Source organism: Acinonyx jubatus, chromosome C1 (assembly GCF_027475565.1).
Source record: "Acinonyx jubatus isolate Ajub_Pintada_27869175 chromosome C1, VMU_Ajub_asm_v1.0, whole genome shotgun sequence".
In the NCBI taxonomy this organism is placed as follows: Eukaryota; Metazoa; Chordata; class Mammalia; order Carnivora; family Felidae; genus Acinonyx; species Acinonyx jubatus.
The window spans coordinates 214,467,298-214,490,431 of record NC_069381.1 but is presented as its reverse complement, the minus strand read 5'-3'; the positions used below and the strand labels follow the sequence as shown (position 1 = coordinate 214,490,431).

The 23,134-nt window shown below is 48.7% G+C and overlaps 1 protein-coding gene across 2 annotated transcripts; it reads right to left on the bottom strand.

The window, feature by feature from the left end:
* Positions 1-3,057: 3,057 nt before the first annotated feature.
* COPS8 (COP9 signalosome subunit 8) lies at positions 3,058-16,996 on the bottom strand. 2 transcript variants are annotated; one of them, XM_027046936.2, is made up of 8 exons: positions 16,795-16,986; positions 15,665-15,735; positions 14,299-14,347; positions 12,981-13,113; positions 8,339-8,446; positions 6,293-6,355; positions 5,078-5,125; positions 3,058-4,042 (listed from the first exon to the last, which is right to left on the bottom strand). In XM_027046936.2, the coding sequence occupies exons 1-8, from the start codon at positions 16,870-16,872 to the stop codon at positions 3,963-3,965; spliced, it is 630 nt and encodes a 209-aa protein (XP_026902737.1). In that variant the 5' UTR covers positions 16,873-16,986; the 3' UTR covers positions 3,058-3,962. The 2 variants fall into 2 exon arrangements, with proteins under 2 accessions (XP_026902737.1, XP_026902746.1); XM_027046945.2 differs by lacking the exon at positions 6,293-6,355 and having other exon boundaries at positions 16,795-16,996.
* Positions 16,997-23,134: the final 6,138 nt, after the last annotated feature.

Sequence of the window (23,134 nt, the reverse complement as noted above, 5' to 3'; positions counted from 1 at the left end):
TTACGTTTTATTTTTTAATATTTTTAAAGTTTATTTTGAGAGAGTGAGTGCATGCACACGAGCAGGGGAGGGGCAGAGAGAGGGAGGGAGGGAGAGAGAATCCCAAGCAGGCTTCGTGCTGTGAGCAGAGCCCGATGTGGGGCTCGATCTCACCAACTGGGAGATCATGACCTGAGCTGAAATCAAGAGACACTTAACCAACGGAGCCACCCAGGTGCCCCTAGATTATGTTTTAATGTCTTGGTAGGGCTAGTGACTCTCAGTTGCCAACTTTTGATTACATGGCATTTTAGATTTAGATTATGGAGTGAGAATTATACATTCCTGTTGCCTACGGGACTGATCCCCATAGTGGTTAAGAACAATGGTCCCCAAAGGTGTGCATATCCTACTCCCTGACACCCATGACTATGTTAGGTCACATGAAAGGGGAATTAAGAGAGAGCCCTCTCCAATGCCCAAACCCCTGGGTTGGAGGCCCCCTAGTAGGGGACCCTGCCCCGACCAGCAAACGCCCGCAGAAGGCGGTTCCCTGCTCGCTCAGAGCTGAGCCCCTCCAGCCTCATTTCTTCAGGAACTCTGTGATGCCCTTGGGCAGGTTTCTTCACACGCAGACATCTGTCCATAGTTCTTGGCACAACCGGAGTCCGCGTCCCAGCATGCCAGCGAGGGGGCAGAAATCTGTACTCGTTGCTGTCTCTACCACCCTCCCTTTTCAGGTCATTTATTTCGTAAGTAAACTCACTTTTTGGTCCTGTTAAATCCCCCACGTTCTAGATCTGGCTGATTGCTTCTTGGTGGGGCGTTTAACTTGTTCATCTAATATCCACATTTCATGGAAAGGGGCAGTTGAGGCTACAACTGTGATTAGATTCCCGTTCGTTCTGGGGAGGGGAGTTTGTTTTGGCAGAAACATGGCAAACCATGAAGTCATGGTCGATGCTGTACCACGACACCCCGGCAGGCTCCTGGTGCCTGCTGGCGATGTTAAGAAAGGATGGATTGAGGTACCTTCAAGTTACACGCAGACAGACCCCTTCTCTCCACCCAGGAAACAGCAGTGGGGGGGGGGGGGGTGTAGAGCTGGGAAGAGAGAAACAAGGGAGGAGGAACCAGCAACTTACGTATGCCACTGCAGACTGGTCACAATGGGGTCTCTCTGGGCTCTTTCTTCCGGAGCCAGGCACAGACTGTACCCTGGAGCTGTCCTCCCAAGACACGGAGGGCAGTGGTACTCGCTGGATCTGTTCTAACCCATCTGTTGCAGGGGTGCTGCGGAGGCTAACTCCCCCTCACCCAGGTTTGCATTGTTGACTGCTGCGGCACCGTCCGGGGAGTCCCAGAGCAACAGAGGTAGATACGTTCGTGGATGTAAACAAGGTGCCGTCAGGCCACACCCGCACGCAGCTGGCGGTCTTGGCAGTAGCCAGAGCACAGAGACGGGCGGATGCGCGTGGGCCTTATTTTATGCTCGGTCTCATATTCTCGGCCCCGTGGTCTCAGCAGCCAATGACGTTGCTTTCCTAGATCCTTTAGGAAAAGGACTGCAAAGCACTGGTTTTTGAATTCTATCTCCACTTACTAGGTGGAATCCTTCTATAAAGAATTTTCCATCATCATGCGTTTGATTACTTCGGTGGTTCCATTTTGTTACTTTGGATATCACTAGGGCATCACTTCATTATTCTGAAGACTCATAAATAAATACGGGAGAGGCTGATTCAGGCACTTGTCCTGACTTTATTGTACCATGATGAGGTCATCTTAGTACTAGAATTATGAACTTAGGATTAAAAATATAAAACACATAAGCAAATTTTTCATGCTCAATTTGTCTCATGTTCAGCTGGTCTCATGTTCAAACTTAAAAAAACCGCATTAGACTCCGAAAACATTCCTGACCCTAGGACATGCTGTCCTGGGGACCAACTCGTACAATTACTGCCCCAGACTAGCACCTACTTTGAAAGTAAGTTCTGCTTCTGCTTAGTTGACAATGGAGTTCGGAGACCACTATCTCAGCCTTACTGGTTCTCGCTGGTGCTGGGCTATGATTATTCCAGGCCTTTTTAGTTGGACAGAGCCAGGAACTGTTTCTTCTTTAGAAAGAAACATCATTTAAGGTTTCTTACTGAAATTTAAGATTACTGGGTTCTAACAAGATTACCTAATTTCTAAGTTTTCTTACCCTGAAATATACTTTTAATAATGGTGAAAACATCAAGATAGTTTTTTGAAAACTATGAAACCATGAAACCATAAAACCATACTCAGTAGCCTGAGGGCTCTGTGTCCTTAGTGCAGGGGCCATGACAACCCAGACTCAAAACACTGTGATTGAGTCACTTGAAATAATCACTGTTGTGCTACATGAAGTCCACAGACGTCCTCTTCCCCTTCAGGGAATCAGCTTCACTAGTTTTTGGTTTAACCTTCGATTGTTTTTTCGAAACGTTAAGTACGCACGTATGCACGCTTGTGTCCACTGGCCCTTTCTCACTCTCAAGGCAACAGTAGAAAGTCCTCCTCCTTTCCAAGGGGCCATTCTGGAGAGGACTGTGTTTCAGCACACGGAGGTCTTCCCTCGGTCGTTGATGCTTCGAGAGCTGCATGGCACCGCCCTGCACACCCCTGTTTACTCGGCGAGCCCCCATCGGTGAACACTCGGTTGACTCCAGTCCGTTAAGAATAAGGCCCGCGGAGACAACGTGCACTCAATACCGGCAAATTCAAAAACGGGAGTCATCGCTGGCCAGCTATCGACCCTCCTGCTTCTTGAATTTCCACTTCTGCAGCTGTAAGACAAGGCGGTTTTTAACATGACTTCTACATCTGAGTTAAATAAAACGTTAATTTGAAAAGTATTTCCATAAATGTTAACAGTAACTGAAAAATGGGTTTAAAGCGGGTGAAAACATGAATGATGTGCTCATTACCATATAGGTCATTTGTATTTAACGAAGAAATTCCTATCTCGAGAGCCAGTGACAAACCAGAACGTATCCACAGAAAGACCAGGATGGGGAAATTTCCAGAAACGATCTCAGGTGACACAGCTGAATTCAATTAAATATTTATTGAACAAATGCAGAATAAATGAAGGTGGGGGGGGGGTGTTAGCCTGAAGACACACGAAACACCTCCAAACAGTCAGAGGCCATCGCACAAAAACTGAGAGACTCGTTCAGTATTTCTCCAAAAGGCGGAACTCGAAGTGAAGGACGGGTGCACGCAACCATGGCTGCAGGGTGCTGGCGGCACAAAGCAGATCACTCGTCGTGAGAACGTCTTTGCCAGGACAACGCCTCTCGCCCTACACTCCCCTTCCCGAGAAAGGACTACGACGGCTCGCGCTCCTGAAGGTCTCCGATAGTCGCGTTTTCACGGCGAGCCCTCACAGCGCGGGCAGCGGGTGTGCTGACACCCCCAGGAGCTCACGCTCTGCCGGCTGAGGACACGGCCTTTCCTCCTCCGCCACGCGTCAGCACTCGGGGTGTGGTCCTCGGGGCTGGGGAGAAGGGGAGCACGTCCTCTGACGGGGGGGGGGCTCGGGACCCCCGGCCGCTCCTCAGCTCCCACGCGCGTCGCTATTAAGTGTCAACCCTCGCTGCGGACGGGGCTGTGCCGCGTGCCGTGCAGGGACAAACGGCTGACAGGCGCCGTCCCACGGGAAGCCGGGCGGCCGGGTTTCAGGAGTCACCAGGAAATATAAACTGCGTAATACTGACGGGCTCCATCCAAATTGTCAAATGTTACAAAACAAGAATCGTTTCAACAACTATTCAGCATAATGTTTAAGGACAAAATATATAATATATACTTTATATATGTATTTTATCACATACTCCGCAAGGAATGCCGAGGTGCTAATCCAGCCAATAGGTTGAAAATAAAAATTTTACATTTCTCTATTTGTCAGTATACAGGATTCTGGAGGTGGATCTTGAACTCAGAATGACGCATCAGTTTTCGAGGAAAGCCACGTAGTCGGTCAGTCTGGCTAACTGCTGCTCGTTGGGGATGGGCGGGACTGGGGTGGGCTCTGAGCACGCGAAGGAGAAAGAGAGAGAGACAGACGGTCAGACACCCGAGGAATAGTGCCTTGGCCCCACCACCCACGGCTCCAACGGAAACTTTGTTACTGATTTCGGACATTTTTGAAAAATAAGCCAAGAAGTCTCAAGTCTCAGGAGTGGTTCTCCTAAACTGGGAGTAAAGGCACGTGAGGCTTTGTTGAACTTCCCATGTTAACATGCAACATCTCTCTTTTTCTTTATAAAATTTTTTAACGTTTATTACTGAGAGACAGAGAGACACAGAGTGTGAGCAGGGGAGGGGCAGAGAGAGGGGGAGACACAGAATCCGAAGCAGGCTCCAGGCTCCGAACTGTCAGCACAGAGCCCGACGTGGGGCTCAAAGTCACAAACCATGAGATCGTGACCTGAGCCGAAGTCAGTCGCCCAACTGACTGAGCCACCCAGGTGCCCCACCACATCTGTCTTAAGAGAACACAGCTCTTCTTGGAAAGACACCCGCCCATGTGACACGAAGTCTGGTGAATAATTACCAAGGGCTCACTGTGTGCCAGGCACTGCTCTAAGATATTCGGCTGTCAGTGAACAAAAAAGCCCCACAAGGAACCCCATCGTCAAGGAGTTTAGTGCCAGCTTTTAAGTTAGCGCACGCCAGCCTAGGGATGACGTCCAAGTAGGCGCTTGGGAGGAGCTCTACCACGGCTTCCCTATGCGACATCAAGGAGGCGCTGTGTCAGGAGGTGCCACGGCCTCAACGTCAGCCACATAGGAGAACCCACCTGGTCTTGCTTGTAACCAAATATGTTATTATAAATAGCAAGTGCAGAATTTAATCTCTTCCTTTACAAGGTTAGAGCTAAGAAAAACAGATAGAAACACGACAAAAAAGAAACACGACAAAAAAGAAACACGACAAAAAAGAAACACGACAAAAAAGAAACACGACAAAAAGGAAACACGACAAAAAAGAAACACGACAAAAAAGAAACACGACAAAAAAGAAACACCGAAACATGTTTTAAATAAGCATAAAAGATACATACCTGATAGGGGAATAAACCGGTTGAAGGAAACATCCAGGGCCCCTGCAACTAAAAGTAACAACTGAATTTACACAAGTTGCCGGCAAGAACTTTCACACAGAACACATCATTTTTAATGCATGCTATGGCACTTATGGCCATTTAATTCTTCTCTAACAGAGTTAACAATAATGCTCTATTCGATCACACGACTCTTTTTATTATGGCGGTTTCTCCAGCATCTAGACTCGCTGGGACCGTGTCTCACCACTTCCTGCACCTTCACGGGGCAGAACCCACCAAAATTTCAGTAATTCTTTACGGTCAGGTCAACAATGTCTAAACAACAGGAATTCAGAGCAGGTAGAAGGAACTTTGGGTTGAAGTAGAAGGCTGTATGGATGTGGGCATGAAGGCCGGCTCGAAAGATGTGGGAGAAAAGGCCAGTCCTGCTAAGCACAAGAGAGACCTCCAAGCAGGAATGAGCACGGCTCACTTCAGAAGAAGACTGCAGGACTGCAATTCAGATGGGGACCGTGAGGCCAGGTCAAATAATTTAAGCCTTAGAAAGCCAAAGAGCTTAATTTCGTGAACACTGAAGCCACTGAAAGTCTTGTATCGGAGAAGAGTTTACATGTCTACAGTACAAGGAGAAAATATTTCTAAAATATTTTAAAATATTTCTTAAAAAAAGCAACAGTTTTGATATTAAGGATAAACACAGAAGTAGCCCATCCTGGGTCACTTGGTCAGTTAAGCGTTCGACTTCGGCTCAGGTCATGATCTCATAGTTCACGAGTTCGAGGCCCGTGTCGGGCTCTGTGCTGACAACCTGGAGCGTGGAGCCTGCTTCGGATTCTGTGTCCCCCCCCTCCCCCACTTGTGCGCTCTCTCTCCCTCAAAAATAAACATTAAAAAAAAATTAAAAGAAAGAAATGGCCCCATAAATAAAAGGATGGGAGATTAACGCTAGTGAAAATTAAGTTGTAATAAGGATTATAAAAAGCCTGTATAAAATAGTCTTTTATACAAGAAATACACGTTCAAAAATTCAGGTAAAACGAGGGATCTTTAAGATCCTTTCTACCACAAGTGTCTGTCAGTCTGTATCTGTACTGATCCCGAGTCACTTTCACTTTGTCAGTCCAGAACTTTCCATCACATTACCCAAACCCAGCGCCTAAGACCCTGGCGCAGTTTCATGAGCTGCACCCACGGATGAGGAGCCCCACCTACCTGGCTTTTTGGGCATAACCATCCTTGTGGTGGAGTCGGCTTGCCATCCTTGTTCTAATATACCTAAAAACACGTATTTAACACACAGATGAAGAAATGACCACGAAACCCCCATAATTTCACATTTAAGATCCACCATCTGTCCGTGACACTACTCGTATGGAAGGTGTGACCAGTGCAGTTTACCCTGTAATGTGTATTTCTACTAGAAAAGTGTGGTAGAGACAACATTCTCCGGTCAGCTTATTTTTTAAATATTTCTAAACCTGTATCCAACCTCATTTTACTCTGTCAGACTGACACAACCCTTAACAGATGACCCATCTTCCGTAAAGTGTGTGTTCCAAGCGTGAACCTAGTCAGCGTGACTAAAAGCAGACCTGAGGGGGACAGACAGGACAGCCTGCCATCCCTGCACCGATAATAACAAAGACGTTGCCAACGACGGAAACAACAGCTCACACGCGGTGCTGGCCAAAGGGCACTGCTCCACGGGGGTCACTGCAGGCAATCATCACATCACTCTACACAGGGGGACACAGGGCCACACTTAACTGACGTGGAAAATGAAGTCTGAATTCCACCGACGCGTCCCAGCCCAGACGGTTAGCAGGGGGCTGGAAGGAGGGAACCCGGACTCACACTCAGGCAGTCACTTAAGATCTGGGCTCTGGGGTATGTATGTTCTTTATTATGTGATAAGCTACGGATCAATTTCAAGAAGGCAAAACAAACGTTTGTGAGTAAGTAACAGTATGATTTGCCACAACAGCTCTCATCAAGCTGCCTCCTATGTGAGTCAAATTGTGGCGGGCTTTGGAAATTTAGGAACAAGCTGTGGACTCAACGGAGTTTCTGTTTGGGTCGGAGACTCAAAAATGTCAATCACGGGAAAACAATGCTACGGGCGGTGTACAACATTCTACAGCGATCCACCGAGGGGAGGAGCTGGTCTGGGGATGACCTGGGGAATGAAAATGCAAAAGCATGTCTGGGGGCTGGAAGGGGAGGGGAGGTACCGGTGAGAGACAGCGAGGAGGGGTTTCCAAATGTGTGTTGGGAGGGCAATTAAAATTATTTTCGTAAAAAAATACATATATCAACATGTTGACTTTCAGAGGAAAAGAGATAATTTAAAGAAATTACAGAGTTTAAGCTCAGAATTATTAACATAATGCTACTCTCCCGGCATACTTAAGCAACTTTACTTTCTTACATCCTGTGAACGTTTCCCACTGCTCGAGAGAACTTATGTGATCTGAGTGGATGCGGGGCTGTGTCGGGCGCCTTCCTCCTCACCCTCGGACAGCGTCTTCCAGTAACTCTGTTCCCACACCTCCCCTCCCCCCGCCCCTCCCACGCTCAGCGCACAGTGGCTCCGAGCTTCCCTTCCCGGGCATCAGCCTGGGAGGACACATCGCCAGTTCACAGGCCCACCGTTAACTCAGGTTTTGATCGAAGCTCTTAGAACTAAAAGCAGAAAACATTCGGGGATCCAGCCCTGGGAACCAGGGTAAAAAGTGGCCACGGGAACATCCAAGAGGCCCCCAGCAAGAGCTAGAACGGCCACGTGCAAGGACGGCACACCTCACCGACACCGCCAAATGCCCGCTTCCAACAACGGCAAAGTTGTCCTTCGCAGACCTCTCGTTCTAAGGTGACACTAACTACCTCCGGCAAAAAGTGCTTTGAAAGTGAGCAGGAACACGAAATCTCTCATCCACACCCGGAAATCCAAAAAGCTCTGCAGACTAAAACGTTGTTTCTGTAACTCATCAGGTGGTGACAGCGGCCGCGCAAAATGGGTCCACACACAACCGCACGACCCCCCCTCATGGCCACGTGGACACTCACGCGGAGCCACTGCAGGGCTCCTGAGGGTGGGGCTCCAGGCCGCCTCCTGCCCAAGCCCCCGCTGTGGCTGTGGGACCGTGTGGGTTCCAGATCGCCTTCCCAGAGGACAAACACCACCTACATCTCAAAAGCATACCTGCCGTAGTAACTTACACTTTCGCTTTTGCTGAAAGTAACCAGCAAGCCCCATACCTTTCACGGCCTCTTCCACCGGGAGCCCCACAAAGGCTGCAAAGTCGTCGGCGATGATGGAGGTGTAGGCTTGAGAGACCAGGGCGAAGGCTCTTCTCCGTGTGGCATCTACGGCGGGGGTGGAGGGCGACACAACACAGTGAACCAAGAGAACTGGCTTTTTTAGTAATTAAGTTACGTCACTGTCCTTGTCCAACTTTATCAGCAAGACTAGATCAACCCAAAGGTTTCTACGCTTATAGATCCACGTGCCTGGCGTGTAAGACGCGCTCAGGTATTGCCGAATAAACAAATCATCTTCTTGTGCTTCCTCTTAGACAGCAAATCTCTCTCAGGGGACAATAAAAATGGCCCAGGAGGAAAAAGTTAATAAATAGAAGACCCAAACTCCAAGAAAACTTCATTTAAATATGTTTATGTACTCGGTATACAATTTTTTTGAACCTCTTTTAATCCCACTTAAAAACTTAAGACTGGAATGAATGGGGCAGAAATTATCTACTTCAGTAATTAGCTGTCCTTTCTTAGGAGGCTCTCTGTTACAGGATCACACCTAGGAATTTCAGACAAACCGTATAACTACAGCACTCTTCTGTTCAAAAGAAAACCACAGGCCCCAAACGCCAAGCCAACAAACTGTACTTAATACCTGACACGGCTTCAATCTCCACTAGAAATAATCCTAACCGGTAAGTCAGGGATTTTCTGATGGGCGCGGGAGAGCTAATCTGCCACAGGGACCCTCTCCATCCCTGCTCTACCCTTAAGGGAAGATGGCCTGATGGAAACAATCCTTCTTTTTCTTTTGCTAACACCTTCCCTGCCCCAAGTTCCTTCCTACCATTGTGTAGGGAGCCTCCAAGTCCCCTCTACTTGCTAGATGGAATGTGGCCCGACACGGTCTGCTTAGAAATGCCAGTTAGGTCTGCAGATTTGCTCAGCTGAAGTTTTGTCCTTTGACACTTCCTAACTTTCAAGTCCGCTCTAAACTCTTGACTTAATTTGGGCTCAGATCCTAGGGTCCAGTCCTGAATGGCTGAGCCTAACAGGGGGGCCGCCAACAATTCCAGCAACACCCCCCCCCCGCCACCCCCCTGGAGGTGACGGGTGGGACCTCCCCAGGCTTCAATTCCCACATTCCATGTCTCAGAAATGAGGCAGAGAAGAGTGCATGGTTGCAGGTTAGGAGGTGCAGTCGGGCCAGCCTGGCTTCCACCCACGGCTGCCTCGGCGACGCAAGGGCTCCCCCACCTGGCGGTCAGCGTGCGGACAAATACTCTGCATGTTACTGTCCACATTCAACAGGCAGGGGCGTACGTTCCTCACGGCCCCACGACACAGCGACATCCTCTCCGTGCCTGGGACATCGCCCGACGACTGCACCAAGCTGCTCAGACACCCCCTGCACTTCGCCCCCTGGCTCCCAGACGAGCCTCACACCTCTCTCGTCTCGGCCTTTGGGTTCACGCGGTCATGTGGTTTCCGCTCGGACTCCTAGGTCTGTTTACAAACTCTGCCTGCAGCGCTCGGGTTCACGGCCATCTCTGCTCTTCTCTAAATGCACAGCACTGCTCACCCCACTCATCCGCGCTCCCATCACCTCAATTATGCCCTAACTCCCTACAGGAGGAGGGCTGCTGTTCTTATCTTTCCACCCGCCCCCGGAGTGCCCACCCTCTCTAAGGGTGCGCTAAGTACACGCCTGTTGACTCTACCACCGGGACCCAGGCTTGGGCCCTGTTCTCTCGTACTTCTTAAGAACCGCGGACACCCCTCGCGCTCCTCCACCTCTCACTGAGCCTGACATCCTCTCCGCTCCCCTGAGCCCGTGCGTGCTCCTCCGCCGGCACCTTCGGCCCGCTCCTTCCTTCCTCCTACCGGCCGGCTCTGCACCTGACCGCACGTCGGGCTTGAACCCGCGTCAGAGATGGGGGATCCTTCCCTACTGAAGGCCACAGGCACTCAATAAGAGAGAGCTGCCACAAGCAACAACAGAAAGGGAAATCCAAGTGTCCACCAGAAATTATACCTGCCTGGTAAACAAACAGACCATATTTTAAAAATATTAACTTCAGTTCAAGCCCCCTGGTCAGATGCTTGGAACTGAGCGGAGAAAGATGGGGAGGAGAACAAGGATGGTGTGGGAGAGAGCCGGAGAGGAGAGAAACTGAGGCAGGCCTGGCAAAGGGGAGGGCAGCACAGAGGGTGCGGGCTGGCAGAGGAAGCGAAAAGCCAGGCGGGGTCCCACAGGGTCGGTCAGAGGCCACACACCTCGGGCTGCTTTCACCCAGGGCCATTCCACTCGTCACCGTGCCACCCTTAAGACCTGGGAAATGTGTCGGCTCCTGTGGGCGGGCATTAGAACCACACGTGAGAAGGTGGAATATAAACGGAGCCAGCACCTAATGCCTGCGGCCGTTCAGCACGGGCGGAAGCCCTGGGAGACGCTGACAGAGCGCTCATCCTGTCGTGTGGACGGCACCTACAAGTGTGCATTATCTACCTCCACCCGCCAACAGCTAGCGCTGGACACGGAGAGAGGCTGGGCTAGTGGTCCCGCACTTTCTAATCCACCTCTGCCCTTCCATTCGGGGGCGGGGGGGGGGGGGGGGCTGGACACCACGGCCCAGGGGACCCGCACGGCCTGCTCGCGGATGGGTCACGGGTCCGGTGAATGCGTGTCCTCCGCGCCCTCCTGGCCTCGCTCTGGCGGAGCCACAGCTCCCGGGGGCAGCCCCTTTCCTGTGGCTCCAGGAGTGTGGGTCCCTCACTCTCTCCCTCTGGGCCCCGTGGAGGAAGGGCCCACAGGGAGCCCCTGGGTGCTTCACCGGCCGCTGGTTGCCATTAAAAAACTAGAAGGCCGGCTCCTTCACTAGCTTGTCTTTACTTGAATGCTTTTCAACCTTCTAAGACTGTGACTAACTCAGAACAGAAAAGGGAGAGATTGGAGAAAGTCACTGTTCTTAGAACAATCCAGAAAACAGAAAGCTTGTAACACATTAAAATGCAAAATATTAAATTTAGCGGTAATTCAAATCTGTGAAGAGACTTCCCTCACCAGGCTGCATTTTATGATGGCAAATCCAGTACCGTTCGTGAACCTGGGGATTTGTAAAATTCTTAGGATAGGTCCAAAAATATTGCGGGTGAACACAAGACTGCTTATCCGTGTTAAGTAAGTATACTTAGGTGCTTATACATATTAGTTCACTTACAACCCCCCAAGGCAAGTACTATTTACGATCCCGCCTTACAAATGAGAAAAATGAGGTACTGAGGGGTCACTCGAGTGACGGCACCGAGACCTGAACTCCAGAACTAGGGCTGTGGACTCCAACCCCCCACCACGTTCTGCTACACAGACTCGCAGGGGCCTGCCGGACGCCTTCAAGGCCTACTTAACGCAACGCAGTGGGGCCGGGGGCAGAGGCGGCACCAGGAAGGAACACCATACACCCACCGCAGGCACAGGGGGGACGTCTGCCTGATGCGACAGGAGAGCCGAGCCCTGGTCCCGCCAAGGAACCCGCCGCAGACCCTGGGGACACAGCACGCGGCCTGGGCCCTCACACGGCGGCCCTAAGACTGAGCCAGATCCTCCAAGAAAGTCCACCGCCACCCCGAGGCCTCCTCCGGACTCACGCGAAGAAGCTGAAGCGGTTTCCCTGTGGGAGCATCCGAACCTGCCCCTGCTGTCCCTGGGCGACCTCGTACCGCACGCCTCCCTCCCACCTGCGGGCCTGCGGTCCTGCTCACTTCCTTCGCATTTAAAGGAAGTGCCTCCAGTGCAATCCCTGACCTTGTTCTGTTTTACGCTTATGCGGCTCTGCCTTTCCAAGAGACATCAGGTCTGTCTCAGAAGCAACCTTCACCTCCTGCTCCCCTGAGAAGGCGCTATCCCTTGACAGAGGGATGGGCAGTTAGTTATTCAAAAACCCCTGCTCGCTGACTCCTCCAGAGAAGGCAGGCAGGGAGCGGAGGCAGGTGTTACCTACAGAAACCAGGTAACCGCATTAAGAGATCGCTGTGTGAATCTGTAAGAGTGAACCAGCAAGAGTGGGACAGACGGTCAGGTGTCCGGGGTGGGAGGACAGACAGGCAGGGTCCAGTTGCATCGTAGGATCAGCGCCATGTCACACGGACTTGTAATCTTTCAAAGCAATTGAAAACCATTTGAGCATCTATGTACTGAACTGCTGAATTACAAACCCAGAAGCTGAAGACAAACCCTACCAAAGGCTGAGGTCGACAACCTCCAAAGCATCGTCTCCACTTTCAAACACCTGGGGTTTAAGACCTTAACCACCCCACAGCTTGGGCTTCTTAGAGTGTTCTAAGATTTCATTTTCGTAGCAAAAATCTTCCTACTGACAAGAGCACTTTCAATTTAGAATTAAATTAAAGAGACAGCGAGCGAATCCCTTGGCCGCCGATATAATTTCAAGCAAGACCCAATGAAGACACGTGGTTACAGCAAATCCTTCCAAAAGAATTTTGAAAGCTGCCCCACTCACCTAGCAGAAAGTAACTTTTTTTTTCTTTTTAAATTAGATCTATTTTTTTAAAAAAAACTGACTGACTTCAACATTACAGCACTTAGAGAACAGGCCTAATTTAATTTTTAAGCACAAAGAAACACTACCTCTAAGTGCTTCCATGATCGGCTGGACCGTCTCAGACCACTGGTGTGCGTTGATGGTCGAATAGATCCCAGGGAAATCTCTCTGCCAGATTCTCTGTCCTACTGACCAAATTCCCCCAAGTTCAGAGTTCGCCTGCAATAAATATTATGGCCTTTGAGAATACGCAGTCTGCAGATTTACCAGCAACTGTATTTTAAAACATAATTCAACATTTCTTTTAAGAGGTATAATGATTTCTTCAGCCCAACCACCGTCAAAAAGGATTTTAAATGCTGTGGACAGTAAGGTAAAATCTGTGTGGTTTATACAAATTTTTATTATAATAGAAAATTAAAAGCTGAAATAATCTAAAAATACTTCAGAACGAAGTCTGGTAATTAATTTTCTTACACATCATTTTCAAAAACATATTTGTTACCTCATATATACACATACATAATATACATGATAGAGCATATTCACATACGTGTGCATGTAAAATACATACACGCATTTTTTGGATATAAGTATAACAAAATTGCTAATAATAAAGACTGCCAATCTAAGATGCCATACACTGTAGCCTCTCCCAGGACAGAATTCTCACTAACATCGCTGAAACTATGAGTGTCATTTATAATTACTTAATTACTTAAGTACCAATCTTACTTAATAGAATGGAGAAGAAAAAGAGGGTAGAAACACTAAAATGAATTTCTGCTGAATATCAATAATGAATAAAAGAATTCGGGTGAATTCTTGGTCACATTCTGTGACTGTTTAAAAAACTCAATTCACATTTATGCTGGAAACAGTGAATCCCATGAAGTTAAAAATGTATTTCATTTCACTTTGGAAGAAACTTTTAAGAGGCGACTTCCTCTAATCTCCCATCGAAACTAAGAAATCTAAAATGCTAACTAGCAAAAGATTTCAATGCTGTGAAAATCATTTTTAGAATATTCTTGTCAACAACACCAATTTCAAAGAAATACCATCACGGGAAACTGCATAAATCAGTTACAAAAGGGAAAAAAAAATCCAAACCAAACCTTTATCTAAAATGTCTCAGCTGTTTGCCAGGCAAAGTGACACTTATAAGAAGTATCTCAATAAATGTGATCAGAAGCTAAGTACAGGTTTCTATACCATCCAAGGGAAATTAAAATTTCTCATTAGAGAACTTTATAGATCTGTTCTTAAACTTTAATACCAGTTTAGTAACTACTCCTGTGAACCACACAGGAAAGAAAACAGAAACCTTAAAAACTTTAAAAGGTTGCCATTTAAACGAATGTTACCACATTCAAATAGTAGCATATACTAAAGAATACTTACCGATTTTATAGCAGGTGGTATCCTTTTCCAAAGATATCTTGCATTATTCCTAATTTACATCCCCCAAGAAAGAACAAAAAGAATGATCTCAGTAAATGTTCAATACTCTAGATTTCACTGCAAACACACAGAAATAGACTTAAAAGTACTCTGTATTAGATAGAATGAAATTGACTTTTATATAAATTTGTCCAGGGGAAGGAAGAGCAGCTTTCCAGGCAAAAAAGAAATGAAATATTTTTACCGTAACATTCTGCCATTTTTGGTGCATTTTTTATGAACGAGCTGGGTCTCAAATTAAGGCAACGTGCACCAAACACACGAACACTTAAGTAGATAAGGTATACACACACAAAAATAAACAAGTATCTATACTTTCAAGGCTCTGGAACGTCCTGACAACGAACACGGTGCACGGTGCTCCCCACAAGCCCTCCTCTCACCAGTGGGCACAGAGCCACCAACACTTCGAGGTGGTTTTTAAGAGTGTGGAAACCTGAACCACAACACACGTATGATGACAGGATTACAAAGTGAAACCGACAGTTACACAGTGTATGGGTCATAGAAATCTCAGGTGAGTTTTCTAAGAGATACGAAATCAGCTTTAATAGAATTTAAAACAACACTTAAATAGAAATCATCAACGGCTCGTAGTACTAGAAGGGACTCCTGTACGCTATGCTTTCCGACTTTTCTTCGATAAACATGAATTAAGAATAACGAAAAAAAGGACACCTTTCAAGAAACCTCTTGGCTTTCTCAATCTTCCCTTTTGGTTTCTCTTGGTCTATGGGTGACGTGCAAAATGAAGTAAACAGAGATCTTAAGAAAGTTTTATTAAAGACGAAAAAGGACAACAGAATTAAAGGAATTTACAGACACTGTAGTTTCTCATAACAAATTAGAATGTTTTTTAGAGAATATATGTATATTTTTTTAAACTTTTTTTTTGAGAGAGAGAGAGAGAGAGACAGAGCATGAGCCAGGGTGGAGCAGAGAGAGAGAGAGAGGGAGACACGGGATTGGAAGCAGGCTCCAGGCTCCGAGCCGTCAGCACAGAGCCCGATGCGGGGCTCGAACCTATGAGTCATGAGATCATGACCTGAGCTGAAGTCAGACACACAATCGACTGAGCCACCCAGGTGCTGAGAATATACGCACTTGTAAAACAAGTATATTTTAAAACAACTCGGCCTAATCCTAGTTTAAATCATGATTCATTATATGAAATAAGTGTATTAAGTAATACAATTAAAGATAAAGCTCCTTGCGCCTTGTTTTAATGATGCTTCTTCAACGCAAGAATAATTTCTGTAACTCCTGGGGACTCGGCTGCTCTTAGCTTCAGGTAGAAGGTACTTACATGTCATTATGGAGCAGATATAAAGCCAAGAGCTGACCATACACTGGGGGTGTAGCAATTCCTCCAGGAGCCTAAAAGGCCAACAATGGAAAAGCTTATTTACACTTACACTTTTAAAAAAAAAGTATTTTATTAACAGTAACCTAAAAAGTAAGCCTATTTTTTGATACTTAGTACTACAGACGTAGAAAGAGCTTTAGAGAAGGTACGGAACACTAAAAACCACAGTGTTAGCTTTAGATCTGCCATCAGCTGTGATTTATCTCCTTCTGAGCCTCTGTGTTTGAAACGGGATCCTTTTCCCAGTTCTCAAATTCTTATATGGTGTTACTCTTAAAAGAAACAAACGTTTCCAATTCCAAGAGAACCCTAAAGCACTAGGATTCCACCACCCATTGTATCAAACACGTTGAACGGCTACGTGATGAGTGATAACAACAAAAAAATCACAGCTGAGCTACAAAGACATTCCTCTCTGCCTTCAAATTTAATGCATTCAGCAAACACATATTAAGTGTCTACTAGTGAGCTGCTGCTTCTGGCTGTTGTATCCTTTGGTTAGTTAACTTTTTATTCTGATGTGATACATGCTTTTTCAGTGACCGGGGTGGGGCTCAATGAACTTTAACATCTGCATGACCGAACTTCCAACAATCCTACTGAAGGCAGAACAGTCAACTTAGGTAATAACGTTATGAGACTAAGGGCTTTCTGAGTTAATAAAACGTTACTTCTTCTTTGGTCTGTGTATGCTTGCACAAATGTCTTTAATGAAATCCACACTCCCTCGCCTCCCCCCCACCCGGGCAGGAAAGATGCCTGGTCCCGTTCACACAAGAAGCATCCTGAAGGATGTCAGGAGCGAAGATGCACAGGATTCACGGGCTCACTAGCTGAAGACGAACCACCACAAGCTCCGGGCGCGTTCGGGGTGACGGGGACGCGTTCGGGGAGACGGGGACCCGTTCGGGGAGACGCAGCCTTCGGAGCAGGCCCCGGCGTCCCGAGCTCCCCACGCGCGGCTCCCACGCCCGCCGCGAGCCCCGCGGGCCCCGTTACCCTGGAGACCGGCACCGCCCCGGGGCCGCGGAACACCCCGCGGCTTCTCCCAGCGCGACGCGACCGGCTACCTCGAGCTCCTGGTTCTCGCACTGATCCAGCAACTTTTTGAAACTAAAGGCACTGTCCGCCATCACCGCCACTGGCATCTTCCCGGCAGGTCCCGCCGCGGCACCTTCCCGAAAGCAGACCCCAGACAGTCCGTCGGGCCGTCGCGCCCGCGATGACGTACCGAGCCGCCGACGCCGCCGAGCGCCCAGGCGCAGGTGCGCCGTCGGTTCCGGCGCGTCGTCGGCCGCCGCTGCGGCGGAGCAGGCTCGCCGCCGCTCTGGCCGGCGCTCTCGCTGCTCTGGAGGACCGGCCCGGCGAAGCCGCTTCCCGAGCGCGCGGCCAGACCGGGAAGGGAGGGGTGCGCGCAGGTTCGGGGACCGCTCGGCGTCTCCGCGGGGCGGCCTGACGCGCATGCGTACTTCGAGGCGCCAGCCGCGCCTGGGGATTCCGGGCAGGAAGGCCGATCGGGCGGCCCCTCCGGGTGCGGGGGGTGCTCGGCTGCGGGGCTCTCGCCCCTCCTGCACCCCCAGACTCGCGTGCGCTGAAACCGGTCGGGTGTGGGCTTCTGCCCAGGACCCGGCGTGGCTGGGCCGCTCACCGGGCGTGGAGGTCTGGCCCCGGAGGTCCGTCCCCAGGCCGCCGCCTCGGGTGTCCTCCAGTGTCCCTCGCCAGCGGAGGCGCTCGTGTGCAGTTTTCATTGGCCTACACGTCCTGGTGCCCTTCGCGAGACCACCTCGGAAGAGACTCGCGTTGGTGTCCTGCCGTAGGGTTGGCTGCACAATTTGTGGGCCCAGAGCAAACTGAAAATGCAGGACCCTTGTTCAAAAAATGGGGTGGGGGGAGAGAAGTGCCATTTAGGGTAGTACAAGGTAAAGCTTTTTCCTTTGCAGTGTATCTCACCTTTCCAGAGTGCTTTTTTGCTATTTAACATAATTCGAAGTAAATAAAAGTTAAAAATATAAATTATTAGCATGAATCTCACCACCCATCTTTATATTGCGCGCTGCCGCTTTTAAATTCAGATGTACATGGGGCGCCTGGGTGGCTAGGTCGGTTAAGCGTCCGACTTCGACTCAGGTCATGATCTCACGGTCCGTGAGTTCGAGCCCCGCGTCGGGCTCTGTGCTGACAGCTCAGAGCCTGGAGCCTGTTTCAGATTCTGTGTCTCCCTCTCTCTCTGCCCCTCCCCTGTTCATGCTCTGTCTCTGTCTCAAAAATATATAAACGTTAAAGAAAAAAAAAAAAACTTTTAAATTCAGATGTACGTGCATTTAACCCCTGTGTGGCATGACAGAAATCACACAATCCGTATTTCATAGCTCATACATTTTCAGCACATTTACGTGATCACACGCACGTAATACGAGTAAGAAAGAGCACAAGCGAGTTCCTTGGACATTCATGTCCCGTAGGACACCGTTGCCTTCGTTATACATTTGCAGAAAGTTCAGGTTCCAAGGGAAAATGTGGCCTCTCGGAGCTATCAGCATGCAGCTCACTCAAGTGTAGACACAGGGTGCTTACCTTGTGATTCCACTTGGAGTCTCACCAAACTCCCACCATTGGGGGTCCGCTGGGAACTTGTGTGATATTTGGAACACTACATGGAAGGGGCAGGAAACAGAAACATTGCCGGCACCTCTTTGCTCACCTGTAGATGCTTCATTGTCCCAATGAGCTTCACTCGCCAAACGCACGCTCAAAGGTGAAAGGACTAGGAATTTCAAAACAGTGACAGCCTCACTGATGATTTTTGTAGAATCAACACTCTCCATGTGGAAATGATGGTGTGTACCAATGCTTTGGATGGAATATGAGAAAAAAATCACCACAAACCCCAAAGAACTGTCAACATTAATTAGGAAGGTAGACAAATGGCATGACTAGAGATCTTTTGGAGAAAGAGAGCAACCAAGTTTCATCAACCACATGCACATGAAGAGGAGGACCGAGGGCAAAATGATTCAAAGACCATTGGACATAAATTTGATGAGCAGGATTTAAAAATTTTTAACATGTAATAACGGCTGCTAACGTATTTTGGGCAGAGAAAGATTCAGTGGGATCAACTACCCAGTGATTTGATCATTTAAAGGGAAAAGTATGAGTGAAAGCCTTGGTAGGTACTTTGGACTGCTAAAAAGTGAAGTTGTGATTAATGGTTCTTTGCTGAACAGAAAATCCCAGGGTGGGGGGTGGGCTTTGGAAATAGGAGCAAAGGTTACCGGTAGAATTTGGGGTGTCGTTTAGAGAAACACACTGTTCTTTAAAAGACAGGTACAGGCATTTGGGGATCGGAGGCTGGGAGTTGGGTGAGGAAGAGAGTGTTGGGAAAGAAGAAGGATTGGCGGTGGGCTGGGATGAGCAGTCGGGGTCAAAGGTAAGACGTTGGCCTTCCCAGTGCAGGGAAGGGCCGATGGATTTCCAGGGCTGTGATGCTGGCATCCAGGTTTAAGTTGTTACTGTGTGCGTTCTGCACCCGTCTTTGTGGCCAGACTTTCAATAATAAACAGGAGGAGTGGAGGGATCAGAGAAAGGGGAGGCTGGTGTAAAAGGCAGTCCGTTCAAGAGATGGGCCTCAGGAGAGAGATCAGGACTTGGCAGTAGGCAAGAGAGCAGGCCCTGGAAGGAAGCCCTGCATCTTGGGGATGCTGGCTCTGGGGTGGCAAGGGCTGTGCTTCTCCCCAGCATGGGGGGAGGGACCCCATGTCAAGGCAAGCATGGGCTCCCACGCTGAGACCCCTATCTCATGCCATATACAATAATTAACTCCGACTAGATCAAAGACTCCAAAGTAAAAGTTAAAAATGGTTAGAAGAAAACACAGAGCAAATCTTCCTGACCTGGGATCAGGGACCGACTTCTTAAACACGACACCAAAAGCACTAGCAATAAAAGAAAAAAAAAAGTCGATAAACTGGACATTATCAAATTAAACATGTTTGTGCTTCAAAGGACATCATCAGGAGAGTGAAAAAGCAACCACAGAATGGGAGAACATTTCGCAAATCACATACTTGGTAAGAGAGTTGGACTTAAATAAATAACTCTTACAACTCAGAAATAGAAAGGCAAAGTACCCAAATTAAAAGGAGACAAGGGATCTACACAATCATTTGTCCTAAGAAGACATGCAAATGGCCAAAAAGATGCTCAAGGACATAACTCCTTAGGGCAGATCACACCCCAAATTCCATCCACTAGGGTGGTTATAATAAAAAAAGACATGATAATAAATGTCAGTGAGGATGCGGAGAAGTCACAACCTTTCTACACTGTGGGTGGGAACGTACTGTGCTGTGGCCACTCTGAAACTCAGGCTGGTGACTCCTCCAAAGCGTAAACAGAGAGTCACCATGTGACCTAGCAATTCTGGGCATATACCCAAGAGAAACGAAAACATGTCCATACAAAACCTCGTGCACGATGTTCATAGCCGCATTAGTCGTGATAGCCAAGAAGTAGAAACAATCCAAACATCAATCCATTGACAAACAGATGATAAAATGTGGTATGTCCCGTAGAGTGGAAAGCTATTTGCCAATAAAAACAAATGGCATATCGACACCTGCCACAATGTGGCCGAATCTTGAAAACATCATGGTGAGTGAAATAAGCCAGTTGTGGTGACCAAATATCGTGTGACTTCATTTACATGAAAGATCCAGAATAGGCAACCCTGTGGAGGCAGACAGATCCTGGCGGGAGGTGGCAGAACCTGGGTAGAGAGGGTGGGCCACCGGGACCAGGGCTGTGGATGGAGGTTATAGACAGCTCTGCCCCAGAGTTGCAGGGAAAGAAGTAGCTGCAGGAATGGGCCACCCCTGAGCCCGCCAGCCTCTGTGGCTTCATCCTGGGGGGTGGTGGCTAACCTCAGAGGATGACCAGCTGTCTCTGTTGGCCGGATGAGAATAGATAGGGAGAAAGAGCGATGCATGTTCGATTCCTGAGACCTCAGACTCTCTGCAGGTAGAGGAGTGTATTAATTCTGGCAGCTGGTCCTCTGGAAGAACTGGGATTTGGGGGGTGCAGATGTGGCCGAGAACAGGAAGGGAGGTTCTCGTGTCCTGTCGCCGGATCATCGACTTAGAGGGACATTGGTGTCTCTGCTCGGTGAAATCTCAAATGGAGTTCTTGGCCAAGTCATCCCCTGTGGGTGGTGAACTGCCAACGGGTGCCACCATTTTGGAAAGCAAGGTAGCGACACACGGTGGGAGCTGCGACCGCAGTCGTAGCCTTCAACGTAGAGTCCCGTCCCCAGAAATTCTCCTGTGGAAGTCATTGCAAAAGGGGAAATACGCTGTAGCTCAAAATGGCTCAACAACATAAAATACAAAGAGAACAGCTAAAGCCCTTAAAATGACCTACATATCTAGGAGTGCCTGGGTGGCTCAGTGGGTTAAGTGTATGACCTCAGCTCAGGTCACGATCTCACGGTTCGTGAGTTTAAGCCCCGCATCAGGCTCTGTGCTGACAGCTCGTTCCATTTCAAAAATAAATAAACATTAAACAAATTTTTTAAAAATGATCTACATATCTAATCGGTGAAAGTTAAACATGTCATGGTCAGTCAGGGAGAGGTTTTGAAGTTATTAAATTCATAAAGTCTACATAAAAGTAGCTTTTCTGAGATAACGTCAGGGAAAAACAGAGGAAATAATAAGACGAGATGTATGGCTATGTGTTGGAAGGAACATAGACCCGAAAGTCCTGGTAAGATTAAGGGGCTGGATTACAAGGTGAACAATGATTTCCCGTAAGATTCCTTATAATATTGTAAAATTATTTTAATGATGATTTTTTTTTTTGCCCCAAATCTTAAACAACTTTAACAATCCAAAATCCAAAAGCAGGACACATCTTTCTCCGCCTGCCCTTTTCCTGATGCTTGTGGTCACAGGTGAGTAATAAAAGAGAACGTTTTTGCAAAACTTCAGAAAGGCCCGGGAGCTGAGGGCAGATACATGTTAGGGGAGGTTTGGAGGCATAAAGAAAAGCGGTAAAAAGGGATGTCGGTGATAGAAGCAAAGGGATTATAAATAAAGCAGGGAAGAAGGGCGCGTGCACCAGGCAAGGCGGGAGCGGTGAGGGGCGGGTGTTGGGGATGGTCTTGCAGAAGGTGTCACCGTGAAAGCCCTTCTCATCCTCACTTATGTCCTCAGCACAGATGCGTCTGTTGGCCAAGGGCGTGAGCGGGAGTATCCATGGCTAGTGTGACTTAACTCTGTGACTTCTGCGGGGCAGCGTCCCACACTCTCGCACTGGGAGCACGCACATCGCCGGTGCTCCGTAAATGTCGGTGGCACCAACGCTGACTCAGTGTCCCCATTTTCTTTATCCGTTCCCTGAGAACAGGACTTGCATTGCCTTCTCTTCCCCGTCGTCCCTCAGTCTTTGCTTCATTTCCTCGTCCCCCAAATCCCTTCGCAAGGGTGTTCTGATGCCTTCAGCTCCAAGGAAATTCTGGCACGAAGGATCCTTCTCCAGACGAAGGGGCGTCTGGGTGCTGCTCTGAGGGGGCTCTGGCTCACTGCCTGCTCCCAGAGCAGTGTGGGGCGTGCCCAGGACTGCTCCAGTCTTCAGAGAGCCCGGGATGGAAGGCCATGCAGGTCACCTCCCAGACTCACCCTCCAGCACCCACCTATTTGCTCCATTTTTGCACTTGCTGTGCCCCATGTGCTCGATCAGGGTCCTAATCTGGAGCATTTCCAGAGGGAGGATCCGGACTGTCATTCCTCCCCAGGCAGTTCTCTCCCTGTTCCTTCCTCTCTCCTGCCTTCTGCCTACTCAGGACTCCCCGAGTGCCAGCAAACTGTGCCCATCTGAGTCACGGAGATCCCCAAGCCCAACCCAGGCCTTAGAGCAGCAGCATGTGCTTGGCAATGAGTGCTAGGTTTCATTTGATTTCTCAGCCCGCTGCCTCTGCACAGCCTTGTTCTGGAATCATCGGCCACCTTGGGTGATCCTATCTCCACCGGGCCTGTGGGAACCACCAGCCCAGAATGTGAGCCTCCTGCTGGCTCGCTGTCCCCGCTTCTACCTGGCTCCCTTGCAAATAAGTCTGTGGTAAATCAACTTTCTCAAAGGGGTGATTCATACTTTCCCTGGAAACAAGCCGGGATCTGGAGTTGCTTAAGAGAACGTCAGTCTTCGGTGGGGGAAGAAATGTAGGAATTTTGAAAACCAAATCAGAATTCATCCGGAGTTTTGGGGCGAACCAAAGCAAAAACCGTCGTGTTTCCTGCCCCCTTTACAGCAGAATATTTGAGAACCCGGCCGTAGATTCCTAGCACTGACCTCCAAACCTTGGGCCCTCCATCCCTCCGAGTCCACTTCTGCACCCGTAAAACTGGGGTAACA